Source organism: Hyposmocoma kahamanoa, unplaced genomic scaffold (genome assembly GCF_003589595.1).
Source record: "Hyposmocoma kahamanoa isolate Upper Pololo Valley unplaced genomic scaffold, ASM358959v1 63, whole genome shotgun sequence".
NCBI classification, from domain to species: Eukaryota; Metazoa; Arthropoda; class Insecta; order Lepidoptera; family Cosmopterigidae; genus Hyposmocoma; species Hyposmocoma kahamanoa.
In genome coordinates, this window is record NW_020653851.1 from 11052640 (window position 1) to 11072236 (window position 19597).

A 19597-nucleotide genomic window follows, 5' to 3' on the forward strand; every position below is an offset into this window, starting at 1 on the left:
AAGTATGAGAAAGAAACTCTAGGGGTTGCTCTTTGTAAACAACATTTGTACGCATTTGTACGCATTTAACTTGCAGAAATGGAGGTCAAATGCACACTTACATTAGAATAAAAAAAATCTGCAGCCATCGCGATATTGTTATAATTATTATTTAATTTGCAATTAATTAATTGTCAATCTTTAATTGCCAGAACAATTAAATTTTGCCCAACACTGCCTGTAGGGGAGAACGGGGCTAAAAGTGCCGGGGGAAGTTGTGCCGATGCAAATATCTCAAAAACGGAAACAGGTAGCTATATGTTTATATTACGTCTCAAAATGCCGAGAATTCTGGCGGTTTATCGTATACACAGTGGCCAATTTGATTGCGTCTCAACGGTAGTGTGTGTAGGGGCCGTCCAGCGCCACGTGAGTGATTTTTGTGTTCATACTTTTCAGTCTCAAGTTAGCATTTCTGGTGCTACGGATATAATAATATATTTGTAATTTGTCCAATAATGTTAATTTATGCAATTTTAACGCTTTGTGTAGATTGTTTTTCTGACGTATGATAAACTGTTAATGTCATCCAAACGGGGAAAAAGTGCCTTTCATTCGGGCTCAATTGTGCCGTGGCACAGCAACCCCCACCAACCTTTAATAACCTTTATTATTTTGTTTGATATTTTTTATTTGATAGATATAGATAGATAGATTTGAAAAATACAGAGAGGAACTGCTTCCCAGGACCTATTACAAAGGGCAACTGAAGCGGTCATTAAGGACGGGTGCAAATTAAAAACCGATGCGCGTGAATTGAAGATTTGTCACACAACGCTGCAACGGTATGTCAAGAAAATAAAACAGTGGACTTACTCCTTTGGTTGGATCTAAACCGGGGCCCTGATTTTAATTCAAATAGGAATCGATCCGATCGGGTAGCCCATCCACAATACATATATCTCATATCATCACCTATACATATACCTCAACTCGGAAAAGACGCAGTTTCCGATCGGGAGAGGCAATCAAAATCTAGCTGCAAGACTAGTTTTTAATGAAGAACAAGAGAAGTCATTGACGTCATATATCCGAAAAAAAAATATAATGTATAGTAGGAATAAATATAAAGTTATCAAATTATACGGTTTCTTATTTCTAAATCCATTTTAATCCATGTTAAAGGCTAAATATATAAAACGTACAAAAAAAATATTGTCATTTACCTATGCTTTACGACAATTAAAAGATGTACAAACCAAAACACAGCCCTTAGTGCACACTATTATTACGAGTACTCGTGACTAACATATGGCGTTATTTTGTGGGAAACAGCACGAATACACAAGACTTGCTTATAATAAAAAAATGAGCATATACTAACTTAAAAACTTAAGGTCGTTGAATATAACATCAAACAAAAGCCGTGGTGGCTTAATGCTTTGACATACCGCCCCCAAAGCAAGAGACCATGGGTTCGAATCTTGGCTTGCATCTCTGAGTTTTTTGGATATATTCGAAAGATTCGAAATTTAATTTGAAATTTACCATACGCTTTTCGGTGAAGGACAACATCGTGATGAAACCTGCACGTCGAAGAAGGTTCACAACTAGCGGGAAACGTGTGAAGTCCCCAACCGGCGTTGTAAACTCTCGCCTGAGAGGAAACCCGTGCCCAGCAGTAGGACGTATAAATGGGTTGGTGTTGATAATGACTAAGTTTAGTAACAACTGCATTATGGTGCTGATAAGGATACAACTGTATCGTCGTGCTCGGAATTCCATCTTAATTTTTTTCTACGTATATTTTCGGTCAACTTCTTGTCATGTTAGTTGTCATGTTATTTATTTTTATTTTTATCTCCCTCCAACTTTTTCACTGAAATTCCGTTCTTATAATTCAAATAAAAAAGCTATACATATCTCTGTTCATATCTGTGTAATTTACATTCGGTGATTTAGATTTTTAGGTCTAAATCAATCTGCCATTCAGCCAAACAATTCGAGTAAAACTGCAATTCTCATTGTGAACAATCATAGTCCTAATTATTACGAAATATAATTATGTATAACTCAAACTCTTGTTTTTCAATTTCTTGTTTAAAAATTGATATAAATTTTAAAGGAAAATATTAAAAAATAAAAACAAACTATTAGGAAAAAATATAGTTTCCAGTATTTCTCGATTAAAAGCTATATATAGTCCAGTTTTTTTTATTATTTCGTTGGATATTCGTACAGAGCAAGTCTAAAACTGTGAATGTAGATACAGGATGTGGAGCCAACAGTCCTAAACGGTAAAAAAGCATGTGTCAAAACTTGGAAAATAATTAAGTAACGATCATAAATTCCATTATTGAATAAAAATAGTTATTAATTGATTATATGTATTTATTACGATTTTCTATGTAGTATTGACACGGCGCCGACTCGATTTTTCTGTACTAGTTTGTGTTAAACCGTTGCAACAGACAGTGGGTCCAAACTGATAAATCCTGGACTTAGAAAAAAATAATTCGAATAATAAGCAAAGTTTTTATAACATAGCATTCATGACAACTTATAATGTGGCGTCATTTCTTGAAAAGTTGAGTTTCGCCGTTTAATAAAAAATTGTTTAGCATAGTCTAAATTACACTAAAATTGATAATTCTTGAAGTGGAAAGTTGAACATTTTGCTATTATTGTAATACAAAAATAATAGAAATTTTGTTCCCATTACTGATAAAACTACAAGTACCTGTAAATTAGTTCTTCTTGGTTGATTGAATGAAACTGCACTGTAAGCAAGCCATGCGCATTATATTTTCCTATATTTTGCGACAAAAATAAAATATATATTTATCGACACTAAAAACAAATTATTATTATTATTGTGACACCAAGTGACGGAACGAACAAGTCGTGTGCCTGATAGTAAGTGGCGCACCTGTCCATATCAGGTGCAATGCCAATCAGCTTTAAATCACAAAGATCTCTGAGGGGCACTGCCACTGCGTCCGTCACCCCGAGACATATTTGACAAGTCCGATGTGCCTGCAATTTCACCATTTTTACTTATCAAGATATTACACAAAAATAAAAGTTGTCAGGAATGTCATAATACATTATGTCAAAGTTATCAACTGAGTATTCCACAAATTCATCCCAAATCAATTATCAGCTTGGACCCCCTGTGTCACGCCACAAAACCGTAAAATTTTGCATTGAGATTTTTTCTCACTCTAACACACACACAAAAATCGTACAAAACTTATTTATTTAATTACGTTTAGTTAAGTACAAGCAATCATGTCATCGTGTCGTCAACAAAAAACGTCTTATGTGGAATAAGACGTTTTTTGTCACTTATTACAAATGTGTAAAAACTAACTTTTCTATGTGCTTGTTGTTGGATACTTTGCATTATTATACATTGGTAATTGCGTAGCGCATCTTAAAATTTGTGGTTTGTACATTCTCATATACATCAACCTCGCTCTCACACTCAACCACGTTATATTCTAAAATCATTGAGTATTATAATCAATATCAAAAAACGTATAAGTAGTCAGCCTTGAGTCATTATAAGTCTAAAATCTTGAAGAAATATTCGACTTCCAATAAACCATCTTCAGGCAAATCACTACAGTGGATTGCGTTTTGAACCTTATTGTTTCCGAGTTTAGCTCGCATTGTATGTGGCCGCAACAGCCTTGCTATTTCCTGTAACAAATTATAATTATTAATCCATACGAATATAATATTATAAATACGAAAGTAACTCTGTCTGTTAAGTTTTCAGACCTAAACAGCTGAACCAATATAGATGAATTTTGGATAGAGATAAATGAAAAGGACATAGGCTACTTTTTGTGACAAAATTAAATCTTAAAAGAGGTGAAATAGGGGCTGAAAGTTGTACGGAGAATCAATAAAACTTATGAAAATTAGTATAGTACAGTAGAACTTATTCTACGCCGACGAAATCGCAGGCACCAGCTACTTTTAAGAGATATGAAGAGTACGAGTAAGAGTTTCCTATATCGATGCGTTACTTTCTAAAACTCGTATCTTATAAAGAGTGATTATGTAGGAGATGGCAAAACTTTCTATTTATTTTATATTTCTTATCAAGGGTGCTAATTTGGATGAATTACTTTATGAATAGGTAAAATCCAGTATGTGACTATGAAAGAAATGTGATGTGAAATCACCCTGCAAAATTTGTATGTACAATCCATTTTTTACCTTTCAGTAACTTTGTGCTTTAAGATACTAGTTTGAGAAAGTAAGGCGACGATATTTATGTCCTTTACTCAGAGAATTAACGGAATCTTGTCTATTTGAATATTCACCGGATCACAAGGTCCAACTATTTTTCTGAATTCGACAGCAGTATTTTTAGTCTTATCTTTAACCACTAACTCCATTGCAACACACGGACCACTTGAAAGTTCCTGTACCATACCCTGTGAAAAAACAGAACAACATTTACTCAATGTAAGTTAAGTAACAAATAGAAACAAACAATACAATATAACTGCCTCTGTTGTAGTGTTGTAAATTGTAAATAACTCGAGTCCGGGACTCCATTTTAGGACTCGACTCCAATTGACAAGTCTCGACTCATAAAGACAGAGATACACTGATCGATGTAATAATGTGCCTATCGAGTTTCGGAATAGACGTTCGATATTAGTGCTCGAGTCTATTTATGTAACGAGTCGCACTCGAGTTCGAGGCGCGCTTGAGTCTGGTAAGTACCTACTGAGCGGTCCTGTGGTGGGCGAGCTAAATTGTAATTACTGTGGTATAAATAAGTATATCTTATTCTTTTTTTAAAATCACTATATGGGTTTATGTTATTTATTTAATTCGTGGACAATAGTAGTTGTTTTGTAAAATTTAACCCCACATGTCGTACTCGATACTTTGTAGAGTACATGTAGCTTCGAATCGTGTTTTGGAACTCGAGTTTTGTTAAAAACTACAATTGAACTGCATTATCCAACCATCAATACTTATTAATAAAACTAATAATTGAAACCTATCATACTAAACTTCAAAATACCTCGATGGAAAGCTTGAGACGTTTTATAATAGTTGTTGCTATTTCAAAGAAAATAAAAATGTAATAACTTTATTTGTACTTTTATTTTATTCCTATAAATATATTCTTTATTCATTTAATACGTTTATTTATAGTTTTTCTGTTGAGGTCGCATTCAAAGACGTTAATATTTAAGCGTTATAAGTGACAATTATCCATACGAAAGTAACCGAGTTTCATGCATTATTTTTTATTGAATGATTAATCAATTAGTTAATTAAAGTCTGTGCGTTTTGGGTAAGACTGTAACACTGGTACTTCACGCGAAAATCATAAATATTATGACGAATACGACGAAGTGAAATAATGGTATAATATGTTAATCGATATCATCGAGTCAGTGCGTGGCGCAACACTATATATCTTGCTCCCATGCACATTACACGCACACAGATGTATTTTTGTTTTGGTCTCGTCTCAAATACTACAGGGTCGATCTATGGGTACCTATATACTAAATCTATGAGTGCAACTCCTGCCTATTTGGCGAATCAACGCCTATCACGTCACTCGGAGCTAGTAGCAGTGTTGTCAGTTAACAATGTTACAGTATTATTTTAGTTGTACCTGCTGTCATAATGTGAAAAAATTAAGGTGTTAATTACAGTATTCTCGTGCATTATTAAAATAACCTTTGTTAAATGCTGTACTAACGTTACCATATTTTTATACCAGAGTCAGTGATTGGTATCTCGATTATGGGAGTGTGATTATGAAATAGAAATGATATGCTAAAGAGTTCTGAATTTGAGGCACACTTGTTCAAACAACAATGAACACGTCACTACCTGATGTCATTTATTGAATGGCGCGTGTAATGCCTCACGCTATGCAACGTGAGTGCACCGCAAAATTATATCAATATTTGTCTCCGTACACGGCGCGCGGCGGGCTTGCACATATACAGGCAGGCGCTGATACGTTTGTATGGAGTTACACTAGTTTCTAGTCTCATTATACCGCGTTAATAGTTTGTCCTCTATAAACTAACGAGGTAACCCTCGTTAGTTTAACAATAGGATCGCAAAATTATTTGTTCATGAGTCATAACACCTAAAGATAATTTCTGGAAAAATCGCAAAAGCATGGACGCCAGTATCTCGGTGTAGCTAACAACAATTTAAATCTTATTCAGTTATCAAACACACCTTATATTCGGGTACAATGCCTTTATAAACTTCAAAAAATTCGCACGCATTGACAGTCTCCACCTGAATCATGTTTAGCGCAGTGATGTCAAAGCCTCCTTCATCGATGAGTTCCAGCGCTTTGCCAAGCTTGCCTTCTCGAATTGCGTGAGGTTTTACGATACAGAGAGTACAGTTTGACAAAGTGGCTGTCAATCGCAAACGTACAGAGTGGAGGTGTGGTGGCGGGAAGAAGTATTCTAGGTCCTAAAATGAACAAAAAATTTGATGAAACATTGCAATTAAAATCAATTAATAAGTTATGGCACAGTTAAGCTTGGACTAGCCAAGAGATGAAGGCAGATTTTCAAAATCTTCCCAAATGCACAAAGTGTAGAAGTATTTTAGTAATAATTTAAGAAAAAATATTTCAAAATCTATCAATCATGGGTCAGGGCTGCAAACATCCCTATACTACCAATCGTGGCACAACATTGGTAATACCATATAAATAATCTTGAGAATACCTCGTAAATAGCTCACACCTCAGCTAGTGACCGAAATAGCTCCATACACACTACCATCGTCATTAACCCATATACTTCCCAATACTGAGCATGAGTTTTCTCTAAGAGGCTATGCATACAGCGTATTTTTACGCGCAGATGACAAGCGTTTCAAACGATAAAGAATCGTCGTTTTTTATAAATTTTTTTTGTTGTTTCAAATTGAATAAATTAAAAAAAAAACGATTATTAAAAGACAACATTTGGAAAGCCACAGTTCTTATGTGTAAGCCAGTTACAGGTATCCAAACCACTCAATTGCTCCTTACGCGACGCAGTACCGACATGTCGCTGAATTTCTTTTTTTAATAAATGAACTACTTATAATTAACATAGTGCAAAGTTCGCAATAGAACTGTAAATTAGATGTGTCGATTCAAAACATTCTCTCTAATCTTTTTAGTAACTAAACTTTATTTGAAATTTTTTACAGAGTCTAAATCAAGTACATGTTTGGAATCGTTGATATTCTCCCCTTTCTGTTATTTCATATATCCGTTTTGACGTTTAGGGACCAGTTCTTCATTTGCCACGCGTATATAAACGTTAAAATTTAAATATATTATCCAAATTTGATAAATAACAACAGACTATAAGAAGAACCAGTAGATTAGTGTGATACTATAGATATCCATAATGCCAATTGTTAATATTTATTGTCATTATATTTTTGGATACAACTTCATTAACTGATTCAGTTCTGTTGTTAGTGAGTTCAGACTTGTAATTTATTGACATTAATAAATTGTATACCTGTAATGCTCCTTCTTCATCTGTTGAAACATGCATGCAGTTCCTCACAGCATCACTGCCATACAAGGCTCTGATAGTGCCCGGCTCAGCTTTCAAAGGATCACGATTACCAAGAATCTTGTGGCTTTGAGCCACTGCATCCTTTCCAACAATCTCAATGCCATAAACATACTGCTTCGTCAGGTGCTCTAGAAGGAACCTGTGGATATGTAGCGTTTAGACCAGGTGCCAGGAATGTATTTTTTTGTAAACTCGACTTCAAGTAAACAATATTTACATTAAATGCTTAAAATACATTTGTGTGTGTGTGCGTGTGCGTGTGCGTGTGCGTGTGCGTGTGCGAGTGCGAGTGCGAGTGCGAGTGCGAGTGGGAGCGCGAGTGCGAGTGTGAGTGCGAGCGCATGCGTATGCGCGTGCGTGTGCGCGTGCGTGTGCGCGTGTGCGTGTGTGTGTGTGCATGGTGCAAATATCCACAACATAGGGGTGAAACCCAAACATCCGCCTAGTCCCCCGGTGCCAAGCTTCCTGGCTGCATTTTTGGCCACGCATTCAATGCATCTGCCGAAGTTCAAATTGGGCGACAGGTCCATCTCAAGTAGCTGAAGTCAGTCGGCTATCACGAAAAGTTGGAGTCAGCTCAAAGGGACTCCGTTTTGTGGAGAATAGACACGCCTGCGTTTTGGTAGTGTTCGGATTTGATTGGACACTTCCTTGAGTGTCAAATCCAAACGGCTAACCATGGACTCTGGACAAGACTGGATTTCCTCTCCAATGACCCTTACATTGATCAAGTAGCTATTTACAACTGAGCTGTCATCAGCATATGCATAGGTACCAGGAATTAATATATCATTGATATGCAGCAAAAAGTTGCAGACAGTACGGAACCCTGAGGAACTCTATCTATCGCCATATGTTCGGAAGAGTAGCCTTCTAAGACCAATCGAAACGAACGTTCGCTCAAGAAATCCAGGATCCAATTGCAAAGGTCAGTGGGAAGCCCATAAGAGAGAAGCTTACTTGAAAGGCTTGCTTGCCAGACGCTGTCAAAGGCTTTAGACATGTCCAAACACACTGCAAGTGCTCCGCCTTGGTTTTCTATAGCCTCACCCCATATGTGACAGCCATACACAAGAAGATCCCCAGTAGATCCGTACTGGCGATCACTGAGGAAGTCGTTGTCTTCAACGTATGACAGGATATGGTTGTTGAGTACACGTTCCATAGTCTTGCAGTATGGAACTCTGCTTTTCTTTTTCGGCACAGGTTGCACGTTTGTAAGCTTCCACGACCTGGGAACTAGACCAGTCTCAAGTGAGTGGCAGTACAGGCGTGTGAGAACAGGAGACAACTCAGGCGCATAGTTACGCAGGACTATTGCGGGAATTCCATCTGGGCCGCTAGCTTTATTCACGTCTACATTCCGCAGAGTTCAAAAGTACCTCTTTATGGCGTATGCGAACTGGCGCCATAGTGCAGCCAGCCTGAGGTAAGGTAGGTAGTAGGATTCCAACTCGAACTCTCTGCAAAGAGTGAGGCAAAACGATTCGCCTTCTCTTCCACAGGCTGAGCCAGCGAGCCATCCGCCCTCAGCAGCGGTCGCAAAAATGGGCGACAAAAGTTAGATTCGACCGCTTTCAAAAGCATTTGCTGTCTGCTGGATAAGAGGCAAGCTCGACCCCTATGTGGCGCACATGGTCGAACTTGGCCCTACTTAACACGCTTTTGCACTTCTTGGCGACCTTATTAAAAATTTCTTCAACTTCCGAGTACTCTGCGCTTTGCGTAGTCGAGCATCTGCCCAAGCTTGGTACGCGGACTGTTTATGTTCTTCAGCACAACTACAATCAGCGTTAAACCATGGACGAGCTTGGGGTCCATTGGATACATCAGAGTATGGTATGTAATACTCCATACCCAAACGCGAGACCTCGACTACAGCATAAGCACAGGTCGACGAGTCTCCTGAAATAAAACACGCCTGCCAAGGACATGACGCTAAGAAATGGCGCATTTCGTCCCAATCTCCTAACTTGTATCGCCACACCCGTCTCATACCACTAAGGCCCTGATCGGGTGGGGAGTATACGGATACAGTTTTCACCAGACAATGGACGAAAGTACCCAGTGGGGCCTCCACAACCACAGAGCAGCGGTCTGGATCAGTTGTTAACAGAAAGTCCAAGTAATTAGCTGTATGAGACTCAACATCTGGGCTCCTGGTGGCGCCACTGACAAGCTGGGAAAGGCTTAGCGTTAACGCAAGTTCTCTCCCAGCCTAATCGGTCTTTCGTAGCGTTTAGTCCTTAATTGTCAATGAAGAAAACGTTCCTTATTTTCTCATTATAACATAATATGGGCGGGGAATAGTGCAAAGCCGCGTATGCAGCATTGGTAAAAGGCGCGTATTTTAGGTACACAAAACCAAATTTGACAAGAGATACTTTTAACGTTATTACTTTGTTATTTCAATGGCTTTCATTTTTACGGCTTTCATAGTACGCATTAATTGTCGTCTACAAACTAATAGCAATAAATTCCAGTAAATCTTGCTAATTTGATTGCCACGACACTTACGCGGATTTGATTTGGCCACGCACTGAAAACTCTAATTTAAGGTTCGTGGTATTCAACTCAAAGGCATACTATGATACAAGGTAAATGTTTTAGTCATCAAAAGAAAAAACAATGCGAAAATAAAATTAACTTTTTTATTAAAATAATTATTTAGTTTTGAAAATTATTATATTACCCGGTCCAATAATCGCAATTTTCCCCTATATATATTTTAACAAAATAAACAAGTTTCCAATCAAGTAATTATTAATTTTTGTCTAAATTGGACATTTTTTCTATTTAACTGGAAAGTTTTTATTGGAAAATGTATATTGTATTAACAAATACATAATAAATACCGAAATTTTACCTATACATGGACATTTTGGTAGAAATTTATTAGAACTATGGCGGTAGTAAGCCACACACATTACATTACCCATGGCCATTACATTTCGAGGTAAAAAATAAAGTTTATATTTCTCCATACGAAAAAAGAATTCTAATCTTTTTTCTATCAAACTAACAATTCCTCTATAATTTTTACACAGTACCAAGGTACCTATTGCAGCTGTGAGGAATATCATTATATTTTATCATACAAAAAAGTCTTTGTCTGTAGGTATATCTGTTTGTGGAATCGTAGATCCTGATCTTGTTTTTTTTTTATATTAGCCTTCAGCCAATTTAATCGGAATGGTTCTATTGCTATAGCAGCTATGTTTGTTGACCACCTGTTCAGCTGTTTAAAGATCATCAGCTCTTTTCCAAGTTAATCTAGGGATCTCAGTCATAAAATGAATATTTTATTAGACTATCGGCATTTGAAAATCCGATGACCTTAGAATAATATGATAACCTGGATTTCATGTGCTGCAACTAGGAGAGTCTACAGTCTACCCAATCCCTTAACTATTAACAGAAGCCTCGTGTCTGGGCTCATTGAATTAGTCTCGACGAGAGGCTTAGGTGCAGATAGTGTCGCGCCAGCGCGCGATTGCACTATGGGAAATAGTAGAACAACGGCATATCAAAAATGGTTTTGACCAATGTCTTAATTGAAATACACATTTACTTTTATTTGATAGTTCAGATGACATACTTTGTTATAATGAAGGTTTTTTATTTTAGATATTATGTTGATTTAATAAAAATTCATCCGAAATGTCCGTTCCCATACTCATCTCGTTGTGCCGTATAATTTTGGAACTTTCGCCGTCATATTTCGTATTGATTTTGTAAGTGTTATAGATTTTTATAAAGCACATCTTACGTAAATGTCAAAAATAGTTGATATTTTTCAAATTTGTTGTGTAATGTTAAGTAAAATAAATAATAATAAATAAATAAATAGCGCACACACTCAACATAGCCCCGCACTAGGGAAACCCTGTGTCGCGGGTGCCATGGGCACACATATAGACAACCACAAATTACACCCAAACTCACGAGAGAAATAAATGTAGGCCATACAAACATTTCTCCCGGCCCGGGAATCGAACCTGGGACCTCTGCGTGGCAGTCCGGCATGGTAACCGTTCGGCCACGGAGGCAGTATATCAAATATAATAAAATAAATCATAATTAAAACGTTATTAAATTAAGACATTAACCTACCTTTATCAAATTCATCAAAGGTTTTGACTGTTAGTGAAGCTTGCCGAAGCTTCGAAATATGTATTATTTCATAGCGCAGGTATTCATTATCAAAATGTTACAAACATCAGCTACGGGTTTTTGCGGTTTCTAAAGATATGAAAAAAATAACGCAGAAAAATACCCTTATCAATGCAACGCGATAGGATAATATAGATGCGGTTGCATTTATCATATTTATCAATATTATTCACACTACACCATTACTATATAATGCTCTTACACATTAATTTCATAAATTTATTAAAACAAGCAGTCGTTTCTTATTGAATATACTTTTCGAACTCCTTTGCAAACGAGTACTTTCAAATGTTAGAGTTACTAATACTTTCCTACATTGTAGGTGGAAGAATTGAATCGGCTCTAGAAACATTTTTGCGAGATTGTTATGAACTTTCGGAGGACAATTTACGTTTCATAATCAGTAATTAAAAAAAAATTTGCTAACACAGTTTAACAGTCGATGGAGCCAAGCATCACGAAAGAAAGAAGCCTTTTTGAGGGTTAACAGTGATTGGTTGGATCAAGAGTTTTCTGTTACTTTGTCGACGACAATCGATTCCATTCCATCAACTTCAACTGGAAAACAAGGAAGACCATGTCTTAATGTCTTATGAAAATTCTTCAGAATCTAGTAAGAAGCGCAAAAAGACTGAATGAATATGGATTCGAACACGTTTATGGTGCATATATTCAAGAGCTGCGATCAAAGGGAGAAAGTAAAAATATCAGTGCCAAAATTGATGGACAACTCTAATACCATCCAAACGCTGAGCGATCAAGAAGGATTAAGTGTATTTATTGAATTGGATCTGACCATGGCTCAATATTTACATTTGAAGAAAGTTATGGATGAACGGAACTGTTTCTTACACCACCTTATTACAAAGTACAAAAAGTAAACAAAACTGTTACACACCTGCATCAGCTACTGAAATTACTAACACATGTGCAAAAATGTTAACCCTACAGGATTTATTAGATTACACAACGGCGAGGATATTGATGATAGATTCCGTGTACAAAAACGGTTTTAAACAGTTGGTTTTATACAGTATATGAGGATGTGATGACTCGTCTGGTGAAAGTGAGTATAAACAAAGACTTCTAGAGGAGACTGAACTTGTGTCAGATTCATACTTATTCGTCGCATCTGTTGTGCCCATCAGATTAATTGATGATACGACAGTTGTTTAGCGAAATTTTGCGCCTTCATCCGTGAGATTCTGTCGCCCTATTTTAATTGAGTTCGAAAGAAACTTCTGAGAAAACTAAAGCTGTTGTTAACGATATTCAAAATCAAATGTATTCTTTGAGTCCATCGTTGATTGTTAAGGAAGGCAATAGCGTTTAAGTTAAATATGGCAAAGTAGTTCAAGTATTAACCGACACTCCTTTAAGTTCAACATGTAATATTTGTGGTGCTAATCCACGTCTAATGAATAATTTACAAAATGTAACTGCTAGGTCCGAAAATGAAAATTCTTTTCATTACGGATTATCAATACTGCACCTCTGGATTCGCTGTATGGAGATGATTTTGCATATTTCTTACAACCTTTCGTTTCAAAAATGGTCAGCTACGGGTGACGAAAATAAACAAACAAAACAAGAGAAGTAAACTGTGGTACAAAGACGCTTTCGAGAAGAGCTTGGATTAATAATTGATAAACCACGGCAATGAGGTGGTAATACCAATGACGGTAACACTTCGAGGTTTTTTTTATAATGCAGCCTGCTCAGCTGAAATTACAGGAGTCGATGGAATTTTGATAAAGCGACTCTATGTAATAATTTAAGCTTTATCGTCTGGCATAATGATAGATTCCCAAACATTTGGGGAATATGTTTTGAAAACTGCAAGAATATACGTCAGTAAATATGATTGGTATTATATGCCATCTTCGGTACACAAAATATTAATTCACAGAGAAGGTATAATTCATCATTTTGCAGTGTTACCTATCGGACAACTTTCAAAAGACGCTCAAGAATCTCGAAATAAATACTACAAAAAATTTAGATTACACCACGCAAGAAAGTGTTCAAGATCTGCAACAAATGAAGATGTATTTCACAGTTACTTCGTACAGGGTCAAGAGCACGTCAAGCTTGACACTAAAGGTTCAAATTTAACTTTATGCCGCTTGCAATAAGAACGGTCCAAAGTCCAAAGTGTCAAGCTTGATGTGCTTCTGATCCATTTATAACCAGTAACCGAAAACCTTATGTTAAAAATCGACAGGAGCTTGACGAAGAGACGCTACGTCTATTGAAAGTGGACCAACTCATCACTGATTCTGAAAAAGATGTAATATAAATTACAGTAATAATAGGCCATGATAGAAGGAAGATGCTAGAGTCTACAACAGATATCCGAAATAATAACAAATATGCTTTCATGTTTTTTCTTGTCTCGTATTTTTATTGTTTTATTTTATATAAGTTTAAGTAAAATTTATAATTACATTTAATTTATTTTATGAATAAAGAATTACCGTAACATGACATTTCCATTTTGTTTTTAATAAATATTGGGTAGTATTTACTAGAGAGAGATTTATGATTTTGCACATTTTTTTATCACTCAATTACGGGTAGTTAAATAAAAATGTATATGTGTTTAAAAGCGTCGTAATTCCCAAAAAACAAAAAAATTACAGATTTTTGGTCCTTAACTGACCTATATTTCCCATAGTGCATTGGCGCGATCCTGCCCAACCTCAGTCTGGTTGAGCCAGCCGACATACGTCACTATGTTCCGGCTGAGACATAACGGCGATGGGGACGACGTCGATAATCCCAGGTGCTAGGTGGGTTCCGGTGCGCAAAGCCGATCCCGGGACCCTCCCATTAGAGTACCCGAGAAAGCCACCGCGGGGTTTAGCCGGCACAACCTCTCCTTTGCCCCCGCGGTGGAGACGTATCGTAGGAGGATATCCCCACGTAAAAATAAAGGTACAAATTGTGATTCTTGGAGTATATCTTTTCTAGCGAGGGTAGTTCTTTAGTTTTGAATCTATAAAATAACAAAAGATTTTCTAGGAAGATTTTGATTTTTTAGGAAGATTCGTAGGTAAAACCCACTTGTATACTCTACCAACATTTCTGTCTGCATATAATCACTCAACTCCTCAACTACTTACACAAGAACTATTGGGCTTGGACTCATTAAATTGGTCTCTATGGATAGTTGTTAGTTGGTTTATTTCTTATACTAAAAAATATTGGAAAAGCGGATCTTCGTGATAGATGATACCTATTAGGAAGATCCGATTGTAACTTAACGTAGTTTTAAGAAAAAGAATAACGCGCACTCATAACACACTCATAGCCCTGCACTGGGGAAACCAAGCAGGGTGCCTACCATAACCTTTCAAAAAACAATCTTATTTCAATGGAAGCTTATAATAAGCTTCTTATTATTAATATTACTCATATTCGTACGACATTCATACGACAAACCTATCAACCAAGTAATGTATTATTGCTAAAGTGACTGAAAGAACGAATGATTTCCCAATATTGCCTATTCCTTACTAAGAATATGAAAGAAATAACGCTATATGAACTGTATAATGTCGTCTCTTTCTTTTTTTATGGTCCGAATCTTCCTACTGTGATATAATTCCTACTACTACTACTTCCTACTGTAATGTTAAAGTGAAATAGTGAAATGTTAAAGTAATATAATGAAAATGTGAATTCTCAGAATGTAAACAATATTTACATTCAAAGAATTTTAACTGCTAAAAGAAGAAAAGAAAAAAAAAGAAAAGTATGCAATAATCAAATATATTAAAATTACATACGTTGTTTTTAATTATTTTTCCGCATTTCAATGAAGATAAATAGATAAAACAAGCTGAATCTTGATTGTCACGTTGTGAATTCGGAATTATAGTCTAGTGTCAACTGTTAGTGTCGCCAAGACGCATACAAATGGCGCTGTCATAATTTTATTTTACAAAATAAACATCGCGTATTTTTATTTAAGGAGAAATTATTTCCTTATTACTATTAAATAAAAAAATAAATAAAATTTTGAAGAGACGTATGTGAATAAATAAGTTTAACTTAACTTTTAATCATTACAAATCAACATTTAGACAATAAATTCGATAATATTGTTTCCATTAATGTAACTATTTTAAGATTGGTAAATTTGACATAAGAACAATATTACTTTAATGTTAAGTCGCGTCATAGTACGAATTGAGTGAATGAGTAGTCATAAAGCTGCCAATAAAACACCATAGTTGTAACATTATAATAAGCTTACTTTAAGCGCATCATGGTGCGAACAATAAATGTAAGGTTAATATATTGTTCTATGAGGTTGTGGTAGGCCCCCAGGTGACATGAACACAGACATAGACAACCACAAATTACACCCAAACACACGAGAGAAATAAATGTAGGCCATACAAAATTTTCTCCCGGCCCGCGAAAATCTGGGACCTCTGCGTGGCAGTCCAGTATGATTACCGTTCGGCCACAGAGGTTTAAAGTTAAAGGAATAAAACCATTATGATAATTTCTTTATTGAATTTTCAAGTAAACTGTTATAAATAAGGGTTTTTTAAAATTTTAATTTAAGTTGTATTTTTAGTAAAAATACACAAGACCCCAAGTGAACAATTATTAATTGTAATATAATTTAGACAGTGTTATTACCATAACTATACAGAAATTAATTACTATTTACTGCATATAATGGTTTCTGCAAAACAATTTTGGGTAGAAACAGGTTTAAACCAGGCGCTTTGTATGAAAACACTTTTAAAACTTGGGCAAGCAAATTGGATTTTAATCCACTACCCATCTCTGCACCTGGTGACAGATCCGCAGTATTGTTATTTAACGAATTCAGGCTTTCCGTTGATCAGTCACAACTGGTGTCAAGTAACTACATGGACTAGCATGCAAAACTCAAATTGGCTACATGTGTCAGAAACGCAGAATTATCCCATGCTAGTTACACGCACTTGCACTATCCTCAACAATGTTACAATTTTCAAGAGAAGCCAAACACTTAAAAATAGAGTAGACATATTAGAAATTTGTTTATAACATAGTAACACATGGTTAATATTCACAGGCACACTGTCTTAACAATCTGTATATTGTTAGGGACACCGTGTATCTTTACTGATGGTATGTGGATGCATGGTGGGTTACCATTAGAATAATATACTCACGGGTAAGTGGGATCAGTCTGGTAACTTCGGTAAATGTAAATCACATCATCAGAGGTCAAATGAACTTTCTTCATCTTGGTGATTTTCAGTCCATGCTCATATAAATGTGTTATAATCTTCCCAGCAATACTTGTAGGAATTGGCTTAATCATTCCAAATGTCCTTAAATTACATAATGAAAGAAATACAACTAAGTAAATAAATTATCAGCCATTTATTTATTTATTATGCAAATTAGGTATCTTAATGATGAGTTGCAGACACCAGCCCACTACACCATAGCTTGTTATCTGATCGATCAGATACTTAGTTGTAGCTTTAAATCTAAATAGCCCAAAAAAAACGGCTACAATGCGGATTACTGAAACTTAAATTAAAGTCAACATATTGTAAAGATATGGCAATCCAATTTTTGTATTTTATTTGAATTATTCATTAGGTATAATTCAAATTATTTGTATAGCAATGTTTTATACTTACACCTGCATATCTTTATGTAATTTTCTTCTAGTATCTTCACAGCCGAATTCAAGTATTTTAATAAGGCGACCTAGTATATTTAATGTGCAGCCTAAGAAGAAACTATCTAGTTTCACTCCATTCACTTTCATCCGACGTAAGAAGACCTTTCGAGTTTTCAAATCGATCATCTCCAAACTATCGTCAGTAGGGTAATAGAAGACATTGAACCGACGAACCAAACTCGCCTGGTCATCGTACCATTCCCCAACAAATGCATATTTATCCCTAAAACTCCCCTCCTAAAACCGAAAAAACAGTATAGTTTACTTTAATAATAAAATTTGATCACAGCATGTAAACAGAATAGCAAACTTTACCATATATTCTAACAATAAAACAAATTATTAAGTGTTTAGAGATCAGTGTATTACGCCTTGTATTAATATTATTAATCTTTTCATGTGTTATATAATAAATAAATACTTCGGCCTAAAATTTTAATCTAAACAAATACGATCACAATACGATATTTTGCAAACAAACAAATCGAAAGTCATTTGAAATTGACATAACAACGGTGGAGGGCGCTGGAAGTACCCACGAATCTCAAACATAATATAGATGCGTTAAATCCGGACGATGCAATACCTCTATAAAAAATACAAAATATTTGTGAAATTTAACTAATAATAATTTTAGGAATTAAAATTTTTAGGATTTTGATTATAATGACAGCCTATCTTAGCTAAATTAAATACCTATTTCTTGGCGAAATCGCCATTTTTTTGTATAATTTTTATAATAATATTAAACTACCGTACATAGTTATTTTTACTTGACATTGGCAAAATCATTGATTATTTCGATGGAGCCATAACATTTAAAAGAAGAAGAAAGAATCTCAGAAAAAAATATTCTTAATATTTGAACGGACCAAAAACTTTTTATCTTTCATGGCTCTTATTATTGGATTTTTAGTCCAGACATGGAATTTCAGCAGAGACAGTATAATTTGTTGAATCTATAATCTATACTATTTTTTCCATCCTCTAAGATCTATACCTAAAATTATAATAACAGCATTGACTTTATAATTGTAAGTCAATGAATAACAGGGAAAAAAATAAATGGCAAAAAAACGTAGACGGAGAAAAAAATGTTTTTTTTTTTTCATACGAATGACGTATCGCACTTAGCAACTAACTTAATATTATCCCAAAAATTGCGTTAATGTTAATAATTTATCTCCAAAATTTCGCTATATTGAAGTGTCATTCATATAAGATTCAATTTCAAAAAAACAAGACAACACTGTCGCTTTGTTAAATGCATACATTCTTTCCACCATTGAAGAGATATAGATACCTTACATTGAAAGAAAAAAGTTTTATTTAAAAGATAGCAAAAAGAAATTTAAGATTTGGCTTGATGGATTTATTCCGGTGCCGTGAAACTAATATTAAAAAAACTAAACAGGTAATATTAATATATTAAGATAATACTATGTTAGTTGTCATGTGCGGTATGTACTTTGAGGTGTGTACCCCTTAGTTAGACGATGGAAAAAAATAAAGGAGTGTACCCAAGTGTATCACATATTAGACAGCTCTAGTAGGACTAGTGGTGTTCATGTAAAAAAATATCGATATTTTTTCCGATGTTATATATCGAAATGCTGTATAGATATTTTGCGATATATCGGTATAAAAAATCGATATTTCTAATATATTTATATTTATTAAATCTAATGAATTTTTATATATTTGTTATAATGTATATTAAAATTCATTCGATTTAGCGACAAGTCGCTAAAACGGCCACACTGCCAATCGTAGAAGCGTGAATCAATATCCAGAACGACGCACCCTCGACGCACGGCGTTGCTCACAGATGGCGTCTCTTGTCAGGCAAAATATATTTGTCAACACATACGAAATCCTTTAAACAATACAAAGAAAGAAAAATTTCATTACGAAAGACAGCAAAGGCTGCCATTTTATTTCCGACAGCAATATTGTTCACACATGCAATATTATTGACAATCCAAGTTTATGTATGTTCCCAACACAACAATATCGCCCGCACACGAACAATATTATTGTAGGTACATGCGGCTAGCCAATGAGAATATAACCACTACGTCAGCCTCAGTTTACACCTTAGAGGATGGAAAAAAATAAAAGAAAGGAGCTGCCCTAAGTACAG

At 35.3% G+C, this 19597-nt stretch overlaps 1 protein-coding gene across 1 annotated transcript; it reads right to left on the minus strand.

Moving 5' to 3' along the window:
• Positions 1-3333: 3333 nt before the first annotated feature.
• Positions 3334-17884, minus strand: LOC113230247 (nucleoside diphosphate kinase 7). Its single transcript, XM_026464089.1, has 7 exons — positions 17770-17884; positions 17411-17691; positions 16931-17092; positions 7518-7716; positions 6220-6465; positions 4317-4430; positions 3334-3684 (listed from the first exon to the last, which is right to left on the minus strand). The coding sequence occupies exons 1-7, from the start codon at positions 17770-17772 to the stop codon at positions 3544-3546; spliced, it is 1146 nt and encodes a 381-aa protein (XP_026319874.1). The 5' UTR covers positions 17773-17884; the 3' UTR covers positions 3334-3543.
• Between the last annotated feature and the right edge of the window lie 1713 nt (positions 17885-19597).